A 21,419-nucleotide genomic window follows, 5' to 3' on the forward strand; every position below is an offset into this window, starting at 1 on the left:
GTAGGGATGGGGATGAAGGTCACAAGGGGGAAGTGATAGACAAAACTGTATATTTGTAAATATGGATTTTATCCAGCTCATAATGCATATTGCTGGTAGAAATGTCACAAAGGAAAACTGACAATGGGTAAAACAGACCACAAAATTTATTGACCCAAGATACAAAATCTTTGATGAAATTTTGAACTGCAAAATTCGACACGAGAATATGGTATAAATAATACCAAGGGCAATTCAGAGGCAGAAGCTATGATAAAATATATGATTAAACTATTTAAATGGAATACTAATTGTTATAATTTTCAGTAAAAACAAAATGGAAATGCACTAGGAGCAAGTTAAATAAGTTATAAAATTGATCAAGGAATAAAACTGGCTTAATGGAGGTTTCATTCTCTACCCTAATTATTCACTTATCAGCATATCTGATTAATACCTTTCATGAGTCTCTCTAGAATTGATGATGACAGAATCAAAAGGCCCTGGGCCACTTGAGGGCTTCAGGAGGTGGTAAACTTGAGAAGCTATTCCCAACAGACAATCCGACATAACTGAAGCATTGGGGGGAAAAAAAAAAGTTTCAGTATGAAAGGGACCAGCGTTTTAATCAGTGGTTTCCTCTTACCCATTAGGTTTCCTCGAACAAGCTGTTTGGCATTTCCAAGTCCTAACTTATCCGTCTGGCAAACAGGGAAATAATCCACCTCCCAAATTATCACATTAATCTTCAGTTTCTAGCATAGGACCTGACACAGAAAATGGTAGATATAAGTTATGTCACTTAAACTCCAAAACTTTTATGCCTTAAGCTCTTGGCATGGGAATCTAAAACATGTACCTCTGCCTCCTTAAAATGTTTTACTAAGCAAATCATGCTCTTGATTCTTCAGAATCTTCATGACCAACTATGGCATTATGCCATCGCAACACTGGAGCTATGAGGCAAAGAGTTGCAAGGTGCTGGTGTTGGAACATTATCTGGTCCAGTGGTCTCCTATTACAGTGCCTTTTCATTACTGAGACTGACAAGCCATAATCAAATTTGGTAGATTTATATATAAATGTATAAATAGTTCAAAAGAGGGCTTCTCCCCTTAAGTTATAGGGTATTGACTTAGTAACTTCACTTCTTACTACTTGTTTATGTTCATTTTCATGGTATATTTAATTTATATTTGCTGGCTTTGTAACCATGTATAAGTGCAGGGCGATTTTACTTAAAAATCTTTTATAAAAATAATGTCATTACCAGTTAGCCCTGTGGCATTATACAACTTAAAACAATTTACCCCTGAACATATTTAAACATTTACAGATGAAACAATATATTTTAGATTTGCTTCAAAATAATCTAAAGGGCAGAGGGATTAGAAAGGGTTAGTGAATGAGATGAAGATGAAACTATTTAGCATGTGCAGTTGATAATTGCTAAAGTTTGGTGGGTGATGGATACTGGGGGTTAAGGAGTGAAGACTGAGAGGATGGGAGGAGGGGTAAGTATACGATCCTACTTTTTGTTATAGGAATTCCAAACCTATACTCAAGTTTAAAATGAACAAAAACAAACAAAAAACTGTCTCAAATTAAGAGGAAATGGGTGCTGGTTGGGTTTAATGTGCTGTATAACTCAGGTGTTTACTTAAATTTCATTTAGCCCTCTGTCTTCTCATCTAGAAAAGGACTTGATTATGAATATTGAGTTATGTCTAAGAATTTAGACAACTGACTACACTTAGTATCATGCAGGTTTTTTAATCATTTGCTGTTAAAGATCTAATTGATAGTATTCTCTTAAATTGTACAATTTGTTTTCTGTAAGCATGATCCACTTGACAGAATAAAATCTAAATTTCAGCAGTGTTCTTCTATCATTTCTTCTAATACTCTTTATTTAAAAAATGTTTCACTTTAATTTACCTGCTTTAACACTAGGCGAATTCATTATTGTACCAGTTATATATTAAGGCAAAACAGATTGCTTTCTAGAAACTTTAATAATTCAAAACAATGCATACAATTTTGTACTTCCAGCTGTACATATAGCATAGTTTAGTGCATATTTTATGTATCTGCTATTCTATTTTTTAAATGAATGCAATGAAAAGTTTTCAGTAACAATTTTTGAAGAAAAACTTTTAGCTAGTATATTTTTACCAAGTAATGATTTAATATTTATCAATGTGTAAATATACAAACATGATAGCAATTTTAAAAACTTGTGAATAGTTGGCCTTACAAAATTACAACACACTGTAAATAAATCCCTCCTACATTTTATACAAACTACATGATTTTGATATACAAAGATTCTGTTTTTATTACACTGACAATGTACAACCAAGACTATTTACAATGCAAAAAAAAAAAAAGTATATAAACCACAATTTAACATTCTGCTACTGGCAGCCACTATAGTTTAGGAGGTAGCTTTAATTAAACAAAAATGAACAGAAGCCACATTTCCCAACTTGTGTTCTAAAAATAATTTACATAAGATAAAAATTCATTATATGCACAGTATATACAGTTTAATTGTTAAACTGCAATCTAGTTTAATGTTTTTTAGTATATCCTGAATAACTAATACGGCAGTGGGTTTGCTATTGATTTAGCATATTGTTCAAAAAACATACTGAACATTTATAACTTTTAAGACTCCACATAGTGCCATGTCAAAAGTCTGTAGATAAGGATCAAGTAAAATTTTTAATTTTTAAAGACATAGGCCTAAGCTTTATTTTTCTTTCTTTTTTTTTTAATGACACATTTGTCTCACAAGAACACAATATCTGAACTGTTCACAGGCTCTTTTGTAAGTTACAGTAAAGGGAAAATGTATGAAAACTTCCATATAATAGCACAAGTTCAAGAGAATCCAGCTAAGAAATAAATGTAAGTGCTTTGTGTCATAATCACTCCCAATTTCTTTCAATTAAATGTAATTATTTACCACAATTTACTCTCTGGATAATTCAAACTATAAGTAGATAATATACCAACAAAATTGGAACATACCGGTAGAGCCAATGATATTAGGAAGCATTTATTAATGGGAATATTACACGGAGCCATTGAATCCCTCAGATACTATTAAAATCCCATATTAATAGTTTAGCCAAATCTACTAAACCCACAATGCAATTAGCCCTTTACTTTCCCCTAGTAGTGTGATCACAAAACACTGAGGAAAAAAATGACTGCAGTTGCACCAAAGCAATGTAAAATGACTGAAAACAAAAGTTCGGTTACTCTATTAAAATCTAACAGTTGTTAATATTGTTTTTAAAACAACTTCAGGTTTAAGATTTATAAATGACTTCAACAAATTTGTGATTCTATTGTGTCAAAGATGGAAACAGAAAACGCAAAAAGGTAATGCCTACATATACTCTCACAGTCCTAATTGGGAGATGATCCCTTTTTTGGCCCTGCAGTAAGTTGTCCTGAGATTAATGATCAGACATTAGGTAAAATTAGCAAGACTTTTTCTTCAGTTGTATAAAATCACATTTTAAAAGTCTTAAAAAAATATTAACAGCTGTTCTTTATCTTGCGCTTAATTCAGAAATAGGTAAAATTTTGCTTATGGATCAGAAAAACCTAATGTTATAATGTTATGATATACATGAAATCTTTTCAAGTTACAAATTTGTTCCAAATAGACCACACATTGCTTGGACACTGTAGTTTTCACCAATCGATAGTTTAGGCACTTGTTCTTTGACAATGTCTGGTTTAAGAAGTAAACTGCCACCTTCTCCTCCTTCTAAGGGACACTGGACAGTGGTCACAGAAGTGCTTCCAAGATGAAAGATCAGAGTAGAGTTCACTCTATAAACACTGTGATTTTGGATGATGGGGAAACAGTCTCAAACACATTAATTCAGTCTTTAACTCTTGGTAGATTGTAAGCATAGCGCACCAAAGGGAATCCTCGACTCTGATAGAAGCAGGCTCGTCCACACGCCTGCACCTGGTCAGAACTGTCTGAGACAAAGGAATCTTCTTCATCTGCATAATCAGAATGGGCCGACTGTGTGCCACAGTCGGACCAATAGCCATCTGGTCTTTGGCAAGAACCCACTGCCAACGCAGGACAGCTGTGTGATTTTATTAAGTGTTTGCATGACACTGGCTTTGTCAAAAGAAATGATTCGCAACAGTCACACACAGTCAGGTTACCCTGCAAATGTGAGTACATGCCACAGTCATAGTAGAAATCCTGTTCCACACAACCAGCTTGGCTACTGACGGAAACTGAAACCGATCCACTTTTCTTGGTAATATGGCGCTTCAGTAACTTCCAATCTTCTTTAAACTTTGGGTTGAAGAAAACATACAGGACTGGATTCAGGCAAGCAGGCAATGGGAAAAATATCAGAGTAACAGACTTCATTATTTCAGGGCTGATGGAGATGGCCGTGATCAAAGGCGCAAATGAGAAAAATGCAACAGGGCAGAAAAAGATGCAGTTGGTGAAGATGAGCCAAGCAACATGCTTAATCATGCCAGAATGTGAGTTCTCCGAAAGGTCTTCTTTTTCCAAGTTGCAGTAAAGTTTAGTGTAGATAATGGCCATTAATAAAAATGCTAGTGAGTTCAACAGCACTAAGGTTACGGTAAAGCCTAGCGATGGCGATTCTCCTGTGGGAAACGGCAAGCACAGGGGGGATGCAGAGTATTCCCCTCCATGGAAAAGTGGGAAACAGCCTGCCACTGCAGCACCCACAAAAGCAAAAAGGGCAGCAACTCGGAACTGTTTGAGATGATTGCTTTTCCCATTTTTCATGATCTCTTTTGCAGCTAAGCTTCTTTCGATAGCTGCTAACATTAATAAAAATATGGCACTTTCTGAGGAGAAAACGGCAAGAAACCCAGCTATTTTGCAGCCACTGCCAATCTCCCACCAAATGCCAAATTCAGCAAATCTGCCCCAGGACACAGCATCCAGAAAAGTTAAGATGCCGGTATAGGCTCCCATGAATAAGTTAGACACAGAAATCAGGCCTATGAACAATTTGGAGGAAGGCAGTGATGTACACGAGGCAAATGTTGTTAAAATGACAAGCAGGTTGAAAAACAATGCAACCAAGAAAATGAACCACACAGTAAGACGGATCATCCAACTTCCCAGTAAATATTCACAGGGCTTAAAAGCACCTAAAATGAAAAACGGAGAAATAAAAAAACAATTTAGAAAATGTCATACTCCATAAGATATGGTTTAAGAGAGGAACTAAAGATAGTTAATCTAGGATAATTAAATCTGCTACCAAACTGAATTGAACCAAGTTGAAAAGATTACTGTTTCTTAGATATTTTAGTCACTGGACTAGGCTATTTTAAAAACGACTTTAATTTTTTTTTAATCCATATAGTGATATTTAAAATAAAATTTTCACTTTTTCTTATAGCTAAGTTAATATACATAGCACAGTGTCTAGCACATGAAAGGTACTTGATATACTAAGGTTTTAGAATCTGAAAAACTAGGCTTGATTAGGGTTCATAACTTGTTATTCTTTTTCTTGAGAAAGCAATATAAACCTTTATAAATTTCGTTTTCTCACTTGTGGATAATAATGCCTGTTAATACAATTGTGTAGCTTACGTAAAATTACATACATAAGGTCCCTAAGCAGGCTCCTGGCACATAGTTGGACTTAACTTGAGGTCATCCTTTTCTTCTTCCTTCCTAATACTAGTATACTTTATAATAATTATACATGTGTATGTATGTATACATATATTTTTTACACATTTCTTATGGCTTTAATAGGTAATCTGATGAAGCAAGTTAAGTGGAATTATCCCATTTATCATCCATTGAAACTGAGATTTCAAAGTGTTTGACTGACCTGACGAAGGTTATTCAGTAAGATAGTATAGGGAGGGTTAAACCACACTGATATTAACTATTCATACAAAGCTATATCCAGCCAACTCTGCATAGCTTAAACCAGGATTGCAAGAATTAATTTAGCTGCTGAATTGTATGAACCAGTAACTAATTTTGACATGCTAGTTATGTCACAAATGACAACTGTTTTACTTAAAAATTAGTAAATAAAAACAAAATTTTGTCTATAAAGCATAAGAAAACTATGTGTCAAAACTGCCTATGAGACATGTTGATTTATCTTTCTGAAGGGTCATGAAATATAATATATCCCATAAAGCATTTCAATCATTGAGACAGTCACAGACCTAACAAGCCAGTACTGTACCATTTATATCTAACTTCCACGTAACGCAAGAAACTTTTTAAAATTGTTTCTAATTAGTCAATTTTTAAAATTTCCCTCTCAGGGAAGTGTTAAGAGGAATCTTTCACCTTCGTCTCTGTATCCTAATGCATCCTTCTTCAAAGAATAGCTCAACTGATCTGGGAAAATTCTGGGAAGTGTTTGAGTAGTGGGAGGAGTTACTTTCTCTTAAAAGACTGGGAAGCAGATCCACCCAATCTGTCTTTGGATACCAGCTGCCTCCTCCAGAAGGATCCTGCTTTCCTCCACTTCCTGCTTCTCAGTTAGCAGGCACATAGATGTCTCCGTGTTATTACTACCAAGTGGGGGAGGCAGGCCTGCAGTTCCTCCATACTACAGCCTGGGGAGATGAGCTCAGGTCAACTTTCCTCCTGTTTGACCCCAAGGTTTAAATTCAGTGGGGAGGAAATAGAATCTCTGCATATTCAGGTCTAGTCACCCCTTTAATAAAGCTGCTCCTTTCTCACTGGGTTGTCAGTTCCTTATGCACATTATCCAAAACAAGAACCCCAGGGGGGCAAGTGCATGAGATGCACTCCTTGACTTCTGATGATTAATATAGAAACTAGATAAAATAAATTGCATAAACATAAATGATTCTCACTAATCCCATTCACTCATATAGTTGCTTTAAGCTTCTTTTCTACACAAGGTACTGTGTTAGGTATTAAAAGCATATATACACAGCCCCTCAGGTACCTCACAATTCAGCAGTAATCATTTAAGAATCATAATATATATGATTCTGAATTAGAAAATAATGTCTAGATCATCCTATGTCAATATACTAAAAAAGGAATCTACTTCATAGCACACAATTTAGCCAACTATCTTTTTCTTTAACGGTGAAATTCTAAATTCATCTTTTCTGCGAGATTAGGCAGAATACATTATTACAAGTCCCAAAAGTCAGTTTAGTAACTTTCCCAAGTCTACTAACTTCAATGAATACAACAGAAACGAAAGGAAAGGTCGCATTAAAAAAAAAAAAAAAAAAAAAAAAAAAAGGATAACACAAAATCCTTGTAGAACAGTAGTTAGAGTTAAAGGATCATTTAGAAAGTGCATCTCAATCTTTAATGTGCATAACCCTCATCTGGGGAGCACGTGAACACAAAGATTCTCATTCAGTGGGTCTGGACCAGAGATTCTACAAGAGATGCCTAAGCTTCTTGTACACAGACCACATTTCGGGTCCCAAAGCCTTATGAGATCATCTAAGCCCAATCTTATTATAGAAATTACATCTATTTCCAGAAGTTTTAGCTATAGTTGCCAAATGTTCATTTAAAGCAAGAAAGTACAGCAAAATGCATTGAGCATACCTGTTGAGGGTGTACAGTGGATAATTATTTGACTGTGTTCTTCATTTTCAGCACTGCCAGTGACACCTGCTGTATCAGCAGGACCTGAATATAAAACACAAACTGTTTAATTCAAGCTTCCTGCAATTCAAAAAAAACCAGAGTTTTTCCTATAATTTTCTTTCTAGTACATGATGTAAGTTCAGCTTGTATGAGGCTTGATAACACATTAAAGATGGCAACAACACAGTAAATGCCACTTTCTCAGAGATTTCATACTGACCCTTCACAAACTGATTATAATAACAGAGACTCTGATTAATGCCATAAAGAGTGTTCTATTTCAAAAAGTATATGCACTTACCTTTATCCTTTGCCACATTATGGTCTTGAAGGCTCTTATCTTCTGAGTTTGAATGTGTATAAGAGTCACAACCCCAAAATGCACAGCACTGATAAGCATATGGTACAGATAAAGACCTGGAAAAAAATTATACATTCTTCATTGAATAGCAACTTCACAGACATGCTTTTGTGTTGAAAAAATATTTTAATTCCTTTGAAAGCTCCAGCCTAAAAAAATCTGACTGTCATAGCTTTAAGTTAGTCATTCTCCTCTCTGGGCCTCAGTTTCCTCATCTGTGAAAAAAACTCTGGTATCGGATGACACCATGGGTTTCTGTATTTATATAAGATACACTTTTAAAGAATAGGACTTGCACCACAGTAAATTTTAATAGCAATATTACAATTTAAAGTAAAATCTTATCAGGCTCCTTTTATAAATGAATTAACCACACTCAATTTATCACATAAAATTGGTAATTTCATTTAAAATTAATGTCTCAAGTCATTTGTGACTTTACACCATTAAATAAACTTTCTTTGTTCACATAGTATAGTGAAAAGATATCTCTTCTCCCACAATAATATTCCAAAGCCCTCTCCACTACATCTAATGAGGTCCCCACTCTTACGATATTATAGCATTGTTCAATTTTCTGTAGGTTCACATCTATATGGTTTCTGCCATCTTGTTGCTAATGACAAATCCACTGAATAAAAAGACCACTCTGATGAGTACATTATCTCTTTCACAACATCAAGGGCTCATATTCGTGTTCTCAAAAACTACGGAATAAATGCTCACGTTCTATTTTTTTTTTACCTAATCCGAGGACTGAGGTAGAAAATACCCTTAAATTATAGCCTCCCAGAAAAATCTAGAAACCACGGCAAAAAAACTGGCACACTCTATAATTTTGGGGCCTACCAGAACTTCAAAAAAAAAAAAAAAGAAAAAGAAAAAGAAAAAGAAGCAAAAAACACACCTGAGATTAACAAAGTCTTTTGCTGCTAAGGCTTCTTTCAGCTGGAAGTTGCCCACAAGTTTCAGTTGATTTAGCCCATTCAGGCCTTCCGTAGGAAATGAAGTTAATTCATTAAAACTTACATCTCTAAAATGTAAATGAGACTTTAAATTAACTCCTAAGACACAACTCACATTAAACAATCTTTACATGTGTTAACGTCATAAATAGCAGAGCTCCAAGAAACTTAAGTATGCTAAAGTAACAGATCTAGCATTCATCTTGTCATCTTAGTAGTTGGTACTATATCAGTGCAGCTTAGCATTTATACAGGAAACAGATAAACAGAAAAATAATTTGCCAGGTCAATACTAAAACACAAGTTTTTATAGACTGTTCATTACTTTCCTGATACTGCTGCTTAAAGTTGTCAACTTACAGGTTGGTTATTGACCCAAGCTTGGCAAAAGCTCTGTCGTGAATCTCATGGATCAGGTTTCTACTCAGATCTCTGCAATTATAAGAATACCATGTTAACCGTTTCAAATAAACTCAAATTGCAGTTACTTCAACTATACTTTAGAGTTTAGAGTATGAAGTTGTCACATTGTCCTTGATAAGATAACAAAGTTCTTTAATCTTGTCTGACATTTTTATGTTTATGTTGAATGTCTCTCCTTCACAAAAATCTATTTCTTGGAATGTGTTCCATGCAGCGGTAATTCCACTTGGCGTCTGTTTCAAAACAGTTGTGAATTTTCTCTACCTTATCATTATGGTACCAGTTCAAAAATATAAATGATATATAACCTTTGGAACTATTAATTAGGTGAGGAAAAGCCTGGCTCCTAACAAAGCTGAAAATAAAAACAGGGTTCATAGTATTTGCCTTCTCAAAGGTTAGTGATAAGGCCTTGAGGGAAGACAAATAATCAATATGCAAACAAGAACATTCCAGAAGAGCTTCAGATATCATTTTTTTTCCCAAGCAGGAAAAAAATCATATCAATACCTGAGCCATACTGTATTCAGGAACACACCCTGAGGAATTCTCATATTATAGAATTAAACGGATAATCTGCAACCACACTTAAATTGAGCATTAATGGAAATTTAGAGATTGGATAAATTTATTCTATGACACATCTCCTGGATAACAGGAAAACTCGGTAAACTTGATTCCAAATCATGAAAAGGCCAGCTTTTCATTGTTGTCGCTTACTGGTGGTCTAGAAGTAATGGCAGCTGGGAGCTAGTCCTTCCTCACCAGTGCCCAAATCCACAGTAAGCCTGTCAGCAACAAGGAAAAACCCAGTGACCCAACCACCAATAAAATGTTTTCTAATAGAATGTGTCTTTCATTTCTTAATGAGGATCTACAGAAAAACAGGAGTCAATATATGTAACTTCATTTCACTGTCCGTTTTTCAAATTTGTTCATATTTTAAAACTGTTCACTATTTTAGTGAATTATGTTTTCTGCACTCAAGTTCTAGGAAGGCAATGACAAAGTTTGTCTTAGTCACCTCTATACTCCCAAGTGCTAAATAGAGTACTTGGCATTAATATACACTCAGATACAAATAATTTTTTAAATGGATGCTTCTGCTGCATATTAGCTATATCTGTTACAATGGATATCCCAGTACAGGGGTCAAAAACTTTTTCTGTAGAAAGCCAGATAGTAAATATTTTTCATCTCTGGGGGTCACATGGCCTCTCTACTACAAGCCTTCAACTCTGCCAGTATGATGAAACCGACTTTAGACAACACTCAAACCAAAAGGATATGGCTGTGTTCTAATAAAACTTAATTTACAAAAAAAGGAGGCAGGCTGGATCTGGCCCACAACTATACTTGGCCTACCCCTACCCTTATGGATTCTCTTACCTCATATACTACTTGAAAACAAACAAGCTGCATCTCTCAGGTTATACACATTATACTTTTTTACTCATGAATGTACAATATCAGATATTAGCTAAGTTAAAAAATACTGAAAGATTATTTGTAAAGTACCATATGCTAAAGTTTGAACAACAATATTTACACATAATAAATCATATCTTTAAGTATATCTATTAAAATGGGAATTGTGCTGATATATTTAATTTATAACTTGACAAAAATTTTACTTTAAAATTATTCTCTAATAATCATAGAGAAACTTACAGAATCCTTAGGGATATCAGGCCTTGAAAAGTACCTTCTTTTATTTGGTGGATCTGATTGCGTTGTAAAGAACTTAAAAAAAAAAAAAAAAAAAAAAAAAAAGGGAAAGGAAAGAGAGGAGTAAAAGAGAAAAATTATTTTCTTTTTTGAAAAAGAACATTTCTTAAATGTTTTCTAAGTTTAAATACTTATTCATAAGTAATACTGATTGATCTTGTTGAACCTAAAGGAAATTACTATTTCCTCATCTGTAAGATGAAATGGTTATTCTAATTGATATTCTATGCCAAATTAATGCATATATTATCTAAATTCTTTATCAACCCCACTCAGGAAAAAGAGCAGGAAGACAACACAGTAAGAAAGGATCCAAGACAACACAACCATACCAAGTACTAGAGAAAGAAAGTTAGAAGAAGGAGGGGATCGGAGGCAATGCCTCATTCTCCCCACCTCCCAGCAACCTCCATAAGAGCTGTCCTACATATGTACACAGTAGATACCCCTATCTGGTTTCCCTCAACAGCCAGGTCGAGTTTTTGTTTGCGTTTTTTCTTTTTTCGTGTGTGTGTACACTGCCTTCCCCCCACGGTGTTTCAGAGAATTGCCTGATAAGTAGGTGCCTAATAAATGCTGCTTGTATGAACACACTTGATACAATGGGACATTTATTCATAGGAACAGCTAAATACATGAATCTCTAATTTCTTAATATTAAAACCATGCTCAATGAATTAATAAGACATCACAGCAAAAAGCGTAAGTCAAAGAACAACTTACATTTCTTCCAGAGCATGGCAACCATTAAAGCTTGGAAGGTCTTTAATATTGTTGTAAGACAGGTCCCTTAAAACAATAAAAATTAACAAATTATGTCGTGTTATTTGAAAAATCTATTCAAAGAGCTGTACTCCGAAGCACTGAAAGCAGTGCTAAGATCTATAATAAAGAGATATGGCCGAACAAGAAAAGAAACTATTTTTTTCTAAAACTTATAAGCTTCTAGAGCACCTCAGTGATATTACAAGCTTAAGATTTGTACACTTCAAGTCCATAATGTTGGATATAGACAATATAAAATATATTTTCAAATATAAGTATATGAAATTAAATATATAAAAATATAATACAGAAAATATAAAAATTATGTTTAAGTGACAGTTATGGATTTTTTAATTTATATTTTTATAACATTGTTTATAGCATAGGTAATTTCTATGTTGTTATTTAACTACAAAGCTGTAAGAGTAGTGGTATGTGTACTCGCTTTTAAGAAACATTTATATTAAATATTGGGACCACTTAAATCTCAATTAATCCCATGGCAGTTTATTCTCAGTGGTCATCACTTTGTTGATACTTCATAACACCATTTTAATTACTTGCTTAATCAATCAGTTACTTATTTTGTTACCATCTCTTTCCATTGAACACTTATTAACAACTTAGTAACTTAATTATTTGCTCTTGTGACATTTTTACATCATTTATTTACTTTTAATTTCTTGGTTAGCTTAACGTTTTCGGAAAGCTCCATGCTTTGTTGATTCCTGATCCAAGAAAGATTTGGACTCTGCTTAGGTTATGGATGAAAGAGCACAATATGGAGAGTTAATACCCCTGAGGAAACTAGAATAAGGACGAGAAGTCAGGATAAGGGGGAAAAAAAATCAAAGGAGAATCTAGCTTGGTTTTACCCTGTTCAAAGTAAAGTCACAAGATGTACGATGTATACACAACTCTAAAACCAATTTTTAATGCACATTACCTGCCTGGGGCTATTGAAACAGTCACTCATTTCCACAAAGAAAACGAATCAGAAATAATTATACTTTAAAATCACCCAATGAAAATAGTTCATTAAAAATAAAACTTAACATATGTGAAGTACATAAAAGAAAGAGGTATGCGAAGGGAAGAAAAATCCAACTTACAAAGTCCTAAGCATCTTTTGTTCTTGACACATATTACTGGATATACTGCTTATCTTTGTACCTGTCAAGGTCCTGTGGAAAAACATCATTCATCTAAGAAATGATTCAAGTTGAGATGGTAAACAAAATGTTATTCTCAATTCTCAACCAGAAAAATAAATGCTCACATGTTTGCTTATGGCTTAGAGTCTATGTATCCCACTGGCTAATGACTTCCTAAAAATAGGCATGTGGGAAGATGAATTAACCTTCAATACTGGTATCATTTTCATAGTAATGCAGAAAAACTTGTGAAACTAGATGTTACTACTGTCCAGACAAAAAGCTTGATTTATCACATGAACCAATAGAAAAACACTAACCCATAGTCACAGCCGGACCACAATCACCTGCAAGCTCTGTCAACAACCCTCTCACCCAAAACATTTGAAACCAATTTGGCATCCTGCCCCACACCTTGTTTCTGTCTTTTCTATCAATTAACCTGACTCACTGTTCTCAAATTTTCTCTTACACCCCTCCCTTTCTCTGTTCCCATCTGCAGTCCATCACCAAGCCCTGGTCTGTATTCCTCTCTGTACTGTCTCCAGCATCTGACCCTCTCTCTTGATCTTTCCTGCTACTATACAGATCAAAGGTAAAATGATGCAGAAAGGGGTGGAGGAATCTCAGACAGGCCACATGGAAGAACTCCAGTGATGGACTGCAGTCAAAGGATTCTCATGGTTAAATGTACTCATTTATCCGAATAGATTATTCCCATGGCCTCCTCTTCCTCCCTCTCATCTTTCTTATTCTCGTCACACCACCTGCTCCATCATTCTCAATTTCCCAACTTCTTTTTTCTTATATCTTGGCACATATGGAAATCATAACATTTATGTGATATAATGTGGTAAGATTCCTTGTGGCTGGAGACCCTGGCCACCTCAAGCCCCACCTGGCTGTCTCGAGGGCCAAGGTCATCAAGATCTTGAATGCATGTGTAACCCATTCACACAGCGCCAACTGAGAAACTTTGCCATTAACCAAATGTACAAGGATTGCCATTTTAAAATTACACCCAAATAATTTTCCAAATTTCTCCATACCACTCCTCATTGCATAATAAACATGCAATTCTAGCTATATTTGATTATCTGTGTGCCATTCTTAAGTATATTTTCTGCATTTCCCATTTTACTAAATCTTGCCTTTCTAAATAAAAGACCCAGCTCTGGGAAACCTGACAGTATTCAATACTGAAACACTGCACCTCCTCCATGAAGCATTCTCTGATGGTCTACATTGATTGCTACAACTTCTGAATTCCTAAAGTACTGCTTCTGATTTGGCACTTGGTTACTGCCTTATATTTTAAGTGACATTTTCTGGTCTTATCTCCACATACAAGGTTGTACTCTACCTGAACCAACTAACCCCAAACCCAATATATCTCTCTATATGAATGATATTCACAAAGGGAGCTTGTAAGAATCAGCCTAACGTCTTCATCATCACCAAAAACATTGGAACCCTACTAGCAGACCAGTGTGTTATCTTTACATGACTCTTCCTCAAAGGGCCAGCCACACTTACAGACTCTCCAGATGGACAGTTCCGGTCAGATTGGGGAATTGCTGCACCATGCTTGCACCTCGAATGACTCTTTAAGAAATTGGGAGAGAATAAGTAATTTAAAATAAAAAATTTTCATAGATATTATAGGCATTTTATTTTTAAAATAGCTTAAAATTACGATACTACTAAACCTAAAAATAAAATTGCTTTCATCTCGTGAATGTACCTGATGGTGTGATAATTTGGTCAAGTATTTACCTAACTAAAAGCTATCATAAATTTTCAGAACTGTCCTTTGGACTTATACCCAAGGAAAAGAATATAAAAAATGTTGTTTTCTGGAGCTATGATAACAAATTCTAGTTTTCCGTTAAAGTAAATATATAAACATAGAGGTTTGTTTTAAAGTTTGTATAATACTTACAAGGAATGCAGATCAGATAAATTGTGAAATGCTGAGTTCCCCACAAAAGACAGAGGATTATCATACAAATGTCTGTAAAAATATCCAAAAAAAAAAAAAAATCAGTTTTCATAGTTCAAGGACTCCAAAACTAAATCTATGTTCAAAAATTCCTATTTCTAAAAGCCTGATTTTTTTTTTCATCATCCAGATGCTTGGTTGGCATCACACTGACATAGCTATACATAATTATATATTACAAGAAAATTTCAAACCTACTTACATAGTTCTTAAGAGTGGATTACCATCAAATGCTCCATCAGGAATAACAGAAATAGAATTACTGTGAAATAACCTAAAAAGATAGAAGAAAATTATTTTGAAATGCATATCCCCTTGTGAAACAAGCTAAAACTCAACTACCTACTATTGTTCAGTATTATATAACACACAACTGATAACGACTGTATGAAAACTTCAAAAATGTGGGGAAACTGAATTTTTAATTCTATCTTATCTTTTTCAGGACATAGATAATTCTTTTTAAACCCACTGCTTAGCCTATTATCAGTTGCTTCATATTTACTTAACTGTACCGTCATCATCAAAGAACTTTAGACCATAAGAATCAGGTGTTCTAACCCCAAAATCTCTCTATCTCTTGCATTTAGTCTTTAAGCAATGCATCTTAGAGTTTTAGCTTTCAACTCATGATACATAATCTCTGTTATGCCATATACATTCCTATCTTTGCCCTTGACAAACCCAGCTTCTAAAATGCTCCACCATCCTTTTTATTTATTTAAATATTTCCACGCTTTCAAATCCGGTCAAATTCCTTCTCTTTAGGGATGCCTTGTCTAATGACACAAAGCTTCAATGAAGACTTTTTCTGTAATGTTTTATTCATCTTATCATTCAGCACTTACTTCTACGTAGAAACTCTGTCTGTCTGTCTTACATGGTCAGCCTCCCCCACGAGACTAGTTCCTACACAGCAGAGACCGAACAATACATCACAGCTTTTGTTTCACCAGAATCTAGCCTTATACAGTAATCCATGCTCAGAGCTGTCCATGCAAGCTAATATATTTCCAGTCTATATGATCATGTGTGTCTGTGTATATGTGTTTTACAGTGTGTGTAATGGAATGAAGATGTTCTGAAAATCTCATCGTTGGAACATTAAATGGTGAGTCCAAGGGATATTAAGGCATAAAGAGAAAAGCAATACTCACAGCTCTTTTAGGCTTGGAAGGGCTTTAATTGCCTGAGGAAATTCTCCCAAGTTATTATAATTCAAGTCCCTAAAAAAAAGAAAAAAAAGAGTACAGTATGTAAGAATACTAAAGAGTGGTCACAATTTATGACATGTTTTGGTACAAATGCATTTTTTTTTAAATCCCATCCTCTGAATGGTAATCTTTACCAACCATATCACCATGCAAAACCCTGTAGGAGTTTAATTGAATTTACAGCATTTCTTAGAATACCGAATAGAAAAAAAACATAATTCTTCTACGATGTTTTTAAGTTAATTTTAAAAGTTCAAAGGTTCTCAGAAACATATTGCATTAAATAAACAAATCATCTGAATGGGATTTCTCAGGAAATTTACTGTAAAACAGAACTTATTGAATATCCATTTATAAGTGATAGCCTGCAATAGATGTTTCCATTTGGGGTTTAGAGTGGCTTCCTGAAATTCTGGCATCAGGGCAGCTGGCTCAGCCCTACCAACAGCAGGATGACCCAACATAGTAGGAATAAGGACAAGGATCAGGATGGGGGTTCACAGAACTATTGTGCCTCTGGTATGTTACGAATTGTTGAAACAGATTCATTAGGGAAGAGAAAAGCCATAGTGATCTGTACTAACAAGTCTTAATTCTGAGTATGTTTAAATTTTAATTTTTTTAACCAAACCAGCATGTTTGCCTATGATTAGCATGGTTGCTTTCAGAATGAAGAGTAAAACAAAATCAAATGTTCAGCTCCTTGGAGATCTATTTTGTTTTCCTTTACTATATAGAAAGATAAGTGGCAAGTAAAAAGTTAACTAAGAAAAAGAGGTTTAATTTTAACATAATTGGAATAGTATACATGGTCGAGGATCAGAGACCCGTGTAGTTAGTCTCCTGTTACACCGGTATTTACATACTTAGAAAAGGAGAACCGAATTTGGAACCATCTTCTTCAAGAGCTTCAACTTTCAAATACCCATTGATGTTAACCATCCTTTAGTTCTTTAGACAAAAAAGTAGATTAATAGAGTACTAGATTTTCAGTCTTCTCAGTAACCAACAGTTAATCAGAAAATTCAGTTAAAATATTACAAACCCTAAGCATTCCAATCAATTGTCACTTGCCCATCTAATTGGGACATTCTCTGAATCACTTACTACACAATGGCAAATACTATAAATCTTGGAATACAGTCATCTAATATAAATTAAAACAAAACTAAGGGTCCTATTCTCCATTATATACAGCTGAACAAAGTCTTTTGTTCACAGAGTGGTGCAATGTATAATTGAAACAGACAGAATCCCCAAATACTTTAACTAGTAGACACAACTAAACAATCCTAAACAAAATTTTAAAAAACCCAAAACATCACATAGCATATGAAAGCTGAGACAGTATTCAAACCCAGTGTCAACAATTAGCAAGGCAACTGAGAAAATGGAAAACAAAAAACAAACCACAACAACAAAAAAAACTTTCTCCGGAATTAATTTTATAAGGTTCAAAGTTTCAAAATTGTCTATCATACATTTTAACAAAACAAAGTTTTGAAACATATACAGCTTGGCCAACTGAGCTGCTTTTTATGTGTATTTTTGAACGTAATCTCAAGTTCAAACTTGTGTGTACCATTTTTAACCATAAACTTAGGTTAGTATTCATAACTGTGTTATGTGATGGCAAAATTTAGTCAGGTATTAAAGCAAGTTAATAATGAAATGAACTCAAGAACATTCTTTTTTCTTTTTTTCTTTTTTTTTTTCTGCAATGAAATACAAAACTGCACCATCTACATCATAATGTGACCATCCAAAATATGGGAAAACTTACAAGGTCTCCAGGTTATCTAGTCCATCAAAACAGTGTCGCCCCAGGCTTTTAATTTTATTGTTATGAAGATGCCTAGAGAAAAAAAAAAAAAGCGTCAAAATGACTTTTACATCACCCAACAGCAACTATTATAATGTTTTTATGCATCTAAATTAGTATGTATGGCTTAAAGCAATGGTTTAGCTAAACATTTCAATACTTGACTGATAGAAAACAAAGAGCACTGGGTAGTTATCTATTCATATTTACTTTATGGACTCAGATTCCCTGGACAGAACACCAATGACAAAGAAAAATATCTCTAATAGAAAAAAGGTATGCACATTAAGATTCCTCAGTCATTTTTGTCAAAAGTTTTGATGAGCTCTTAATCATATAAAGTGAAACTTTGGTGAGTTCTCCTATGGGCAGGTGGGGAATGGCTTGGAGGGGGGCAAGTGAGCTTCTATTGAGAATTGTTAACAGATTTTAAAAGAAATGCTATTTTATTATGTCCAGGTTTTCAAAAATTAAAAACACATTAAATCATATACTGTTTGAATAGATAAGTTGGTAAAAACATAAAATATCACTGAAACTTTTCTGCGTGCATCTCAAAACGATTCTGCTTCTTTTAACATTGAATACATTGCTGATACACAAGTAAAAGCTGCACAAGTATTTGCTGAATGACCCAGTTTCTTCTCATGATTATAAATGGCCATATATTTGAGAGAGATTCACAAGTTATCTATCATCAGATGCTAATTTTTTAAATTATCCTATTTTGTATTTTTAAAAGTCATCACATTTAATTTTGTAAAAAAAGCCAGCTCCCCCAAACCCTAGTCATCAGGAGTGTAATCAATGAGGTACTTTCATAATAATTTGTCATAAGAAACCTGTTTTTGCCCCCAAATTAGCACAAATATATGGTATTATAAAAGAGGTAGATGCTTACAGAACCACCAGGCTTGACAGGTTGGTAAATGCAAAGTCAGGGATGCTGGAGATTTTGTTCAGAGCCAAGGTCAGCGCCTGCAGAGTCGGCAGATTGCTGAGGGGGTGCACAGGCACCTCCGTCAGGCTGTTGTCATCCAGCCACAGATGCCGTAACTGAGCAAGCCCCTCGAAACTGTCCTCGGGGACTGAGGTAATATGGTTGGCATCTAAACGCCTGAGAGAAACACAAATGACCACATTCAAGAACAAGTTCTAGCAGAATGAATCAATCCAACTCACACAACTCTGAGTTTTCAAAACAAAAAGGAGTTTAAAAAACAATCAGGGCTGAGGCATCCTAATGTCTTTAATTTCACTAGAAGTTCTCGTAAAATCTAACAACTTTTCTAAGACCAGTGTATGGAAGTCAGTTCATTCCTTTGCTTCAAAACAAAAGGAATAAATCTAAATCTGAATTCTTCAAGAATCTTTGGCTTAAAGCAATTTTAGAGCAGAAAAATGTTAAAAGAAAAAAAAATCCTCACAAAGTTCAAGCTGGAATTTGTTTCAGAATATATTTATCAAAAATATAAAAAAATATATAAAACACTAAGTTAAGCAAATAAAACTACTTACAATTTTACATCATAACTAATATTTGATATTAATTTTAATTGCTATTCTGACTTGGCACCAAAAGGGAAAAATAAGAAAATATTTTTAAAATCTTTTTTTATTGAAACGAATCATTTCAATAAATTCTTAACAATCATGATTACCACCAGCCAAGTTAAAAATATAGGTAACATATACTGGCAAAGCAACCTCTTCTCTTAGCACTAAGTACTTTTTAAAAAAATTATTTTGTCAAAATTCAGTTATTAAAAACAGGACAAACTGTCCACAGAAAAAGCTGAACAGCTACCCTGATCGGTGTTATTGTGGCTTTCAAGTTTCTTCAGTTTTTCCAACTTTTGAATTAAGCACACATTACCAATAGGATTACTCATACTTAAAATTAAGTCTCCATCTGAAAATCTAAAAAACTAAGTCCTAAGTGCTATTGCTGGTCCAACCAGGCCTAATTGTTGGAATAATCGCTTTTCAACACAAATAAAATGTGGTATCAATACGATAAGGGACAGTATGGATCAGGCAAATCATAACTTTCCTCATAAACCCCTTGTTGATATATCTTCACTACTTAGATTCATACCTGACAGGCTTGGACCTCTTGGTGAAAATTAAGGGGGATGGGGGGAACAACAACAAACTAGGGAAAAGTCAAAATGACAGCATATTTTTAAAGAAATCGAGTTTGACAGCTTTCAAGTTCAGGAAATTCTTTTTGTGCCTCCTGTTTCTTTACACTGCTCCAATTTCAGATTCTGCCATAATTGTCCCTTTCCCCTCCAGGCAAGTAACGAGCTCTTGCTCCAGCTAACCACCCCAGCCCTCATGCAGTCTCCTTCCCGCAGGCAAATTAGCTGGGGTTAAAGGCCCTTGGCCCTGATGAGGATCTGATGGAAGCTTTCTTTTTGATAAAATCAAGATAACTGATAGGGCATGGAAAATGGAAGAACTCAGGAAACTCAGCAGCTGTCTTAAGAATCTACTTAGAAACAAACATTTTTAGGCTTGTTTATTCCTTGGGCTTTCTAGAACCTACACCTGAGAAGAGACAGGCATCCTTTGTATAACAGACTGGTAAATTCCTGGCTACAAAGCTACTTAGATTCACTTTAGTGAGGAGATAGAAATGTACACATGTGCGCGCGCGCGTGCACACACACACACACACACACACACACACACACACACTTCACAACCTTAAGAAACTTCCACTTAGGGATACTGAACATATAATCATACAATTAACCATATAATGTAATAGTCAATGCAATTAAATTCTACTTGTAGCTAATTTATCTGCAATTCATTTGACACATTTAAGGGGATCATCTCGTTAGGCACAAAAGATAAAATGGTGAGGCCTGTCCTCAGAAGACTGACATTCTAGTGGAGGTGATATACCATATGATAAACAAATTAAGAGTGTTAAAAGTGCTACAAAGTACATAAACATGGTACTGAGATGAAGATGAATAGGGGTGGAAAGGGAGGGCAGCTACTTAAACTGCACGAGTCAGGAAAAAGATCTCTAAGAAGGTGCTGTAAGGAGCAAAAGCAAGTGAGCGAATGGCAGAGGGAACTGGGCCAGGAGTGTGAAAGGCAAAGGAAATAGTGAGGGCAGATTCAGGAGCAGAAACCAGTTGGGTGTGGTCCCAGCATCTCCCAGAAGGTCAGAGTGGTTAGCAAAGAGGAGGAAGGGAGTGGAGGATCCAGAGAGACACAGGCCCGGAGGCCAACAGGGACCAGATTATTCAGACCCCTGTGGGCCAGCCAGGTAACGGATTTGGGTTTTAAATACAAACTGAAGTCCCTTCCTTAGTTTCTCAGTGCTATAGCA

The 21,419-nt window shown here is 34.9% G+C and overlaps 1 protein-coding gene across 1 annotated transcript in view; it reads right to left on the reverse strand.

Annotated features, from left to right (window-relative positions):
• Nucleotides 1–1,975: 1,975 nt before the first annotated feature.
• Nucleotides 1,976–21,419, reverse strand: part of LGR4 (leucine rich repeat containing G protein-coupled receptor 4) — a 91,260-nt gene continuing 71,816 nt past the window's right edge. Inside the window, exons 5-18 of the mRNA XM_016147417.2 lie at nucleotides 18,969–19,184; nucleotides 18,029–18,100; nucleotides 16,189–16,257; nucleotides 15,234–15,305; nucleotides 14,972–15,043; nucleotides 14,566–14,634; nucleotides 12,988–13,059; nucleotides 11,834–11,899; nucleotides 11,054–11,125; nucleotides 9,320–9,391; nucleotides 8,902–9,027; nucleotides 7,935–8,050; nucleotides 7,592–7,675; nucleotides 1,976–5,160 (exon numbers count right to left, since the gene is read on the reverse strand). Coding sequence (XP_016002903.2) covers nucleotides 3,884–5,160; nucleotides 7,592–7,675; nucleotides 7,935–8,050; nucleotides 8,902–9,027; nucleotides 9,320–9,391; nucleotides 11,054–11,125; nucleotides 11,834–11,899; nucleotides 12,988–13,059; nucleotides 14,566–14,634; nucleotides 14,972–15,043; nucleotides 15,234–15,305; nucleotides 16,189–16,257; nucleotides 18,029–18,100; nucleotides 18,969–19,184 — 2,455 coding nt within the window. The 3' untranslated portion in view covers nucleotides 1,976–3,883. The remainder of the gene's footprint in view (nucleotides 5,161–7,591; nucleotides 7,676–7,934; nucleotides 8,051–8,901; nucleotides 9,028–9,319; nucleotides 9,392–11,053; nucleotides 11,126–11,833; nucleotides 11,900–12,987; nucleotides 13,060–14,565; nucleotides 14,635–14,971; nucleotides 15,044–15,233; nucleotides 15,306–16,188; nucleotides 16,258–18,028; nucleotides 18,101–18,968; nucleotides 19,185–21,419) is intronic.

Source organism: Rousettus aegyptiacus, unplaced genomic scaffold (genome assembly GCF_014176215.1).
Source record: "Rousettus aegyptiacus isolate mRouAeg1 unplaced genomic scaffold, mRouAeg1.p scaffold_m13_p_5, whole genome shotgun sequence".
Taxonomy (NCBI): domain Eukaryota; kingdom Metazoa; phylum Chordata; class Mammalia; order Chiroptera; family Pteropodidae; genus Rousettus; species Rousettus aegyptiacus.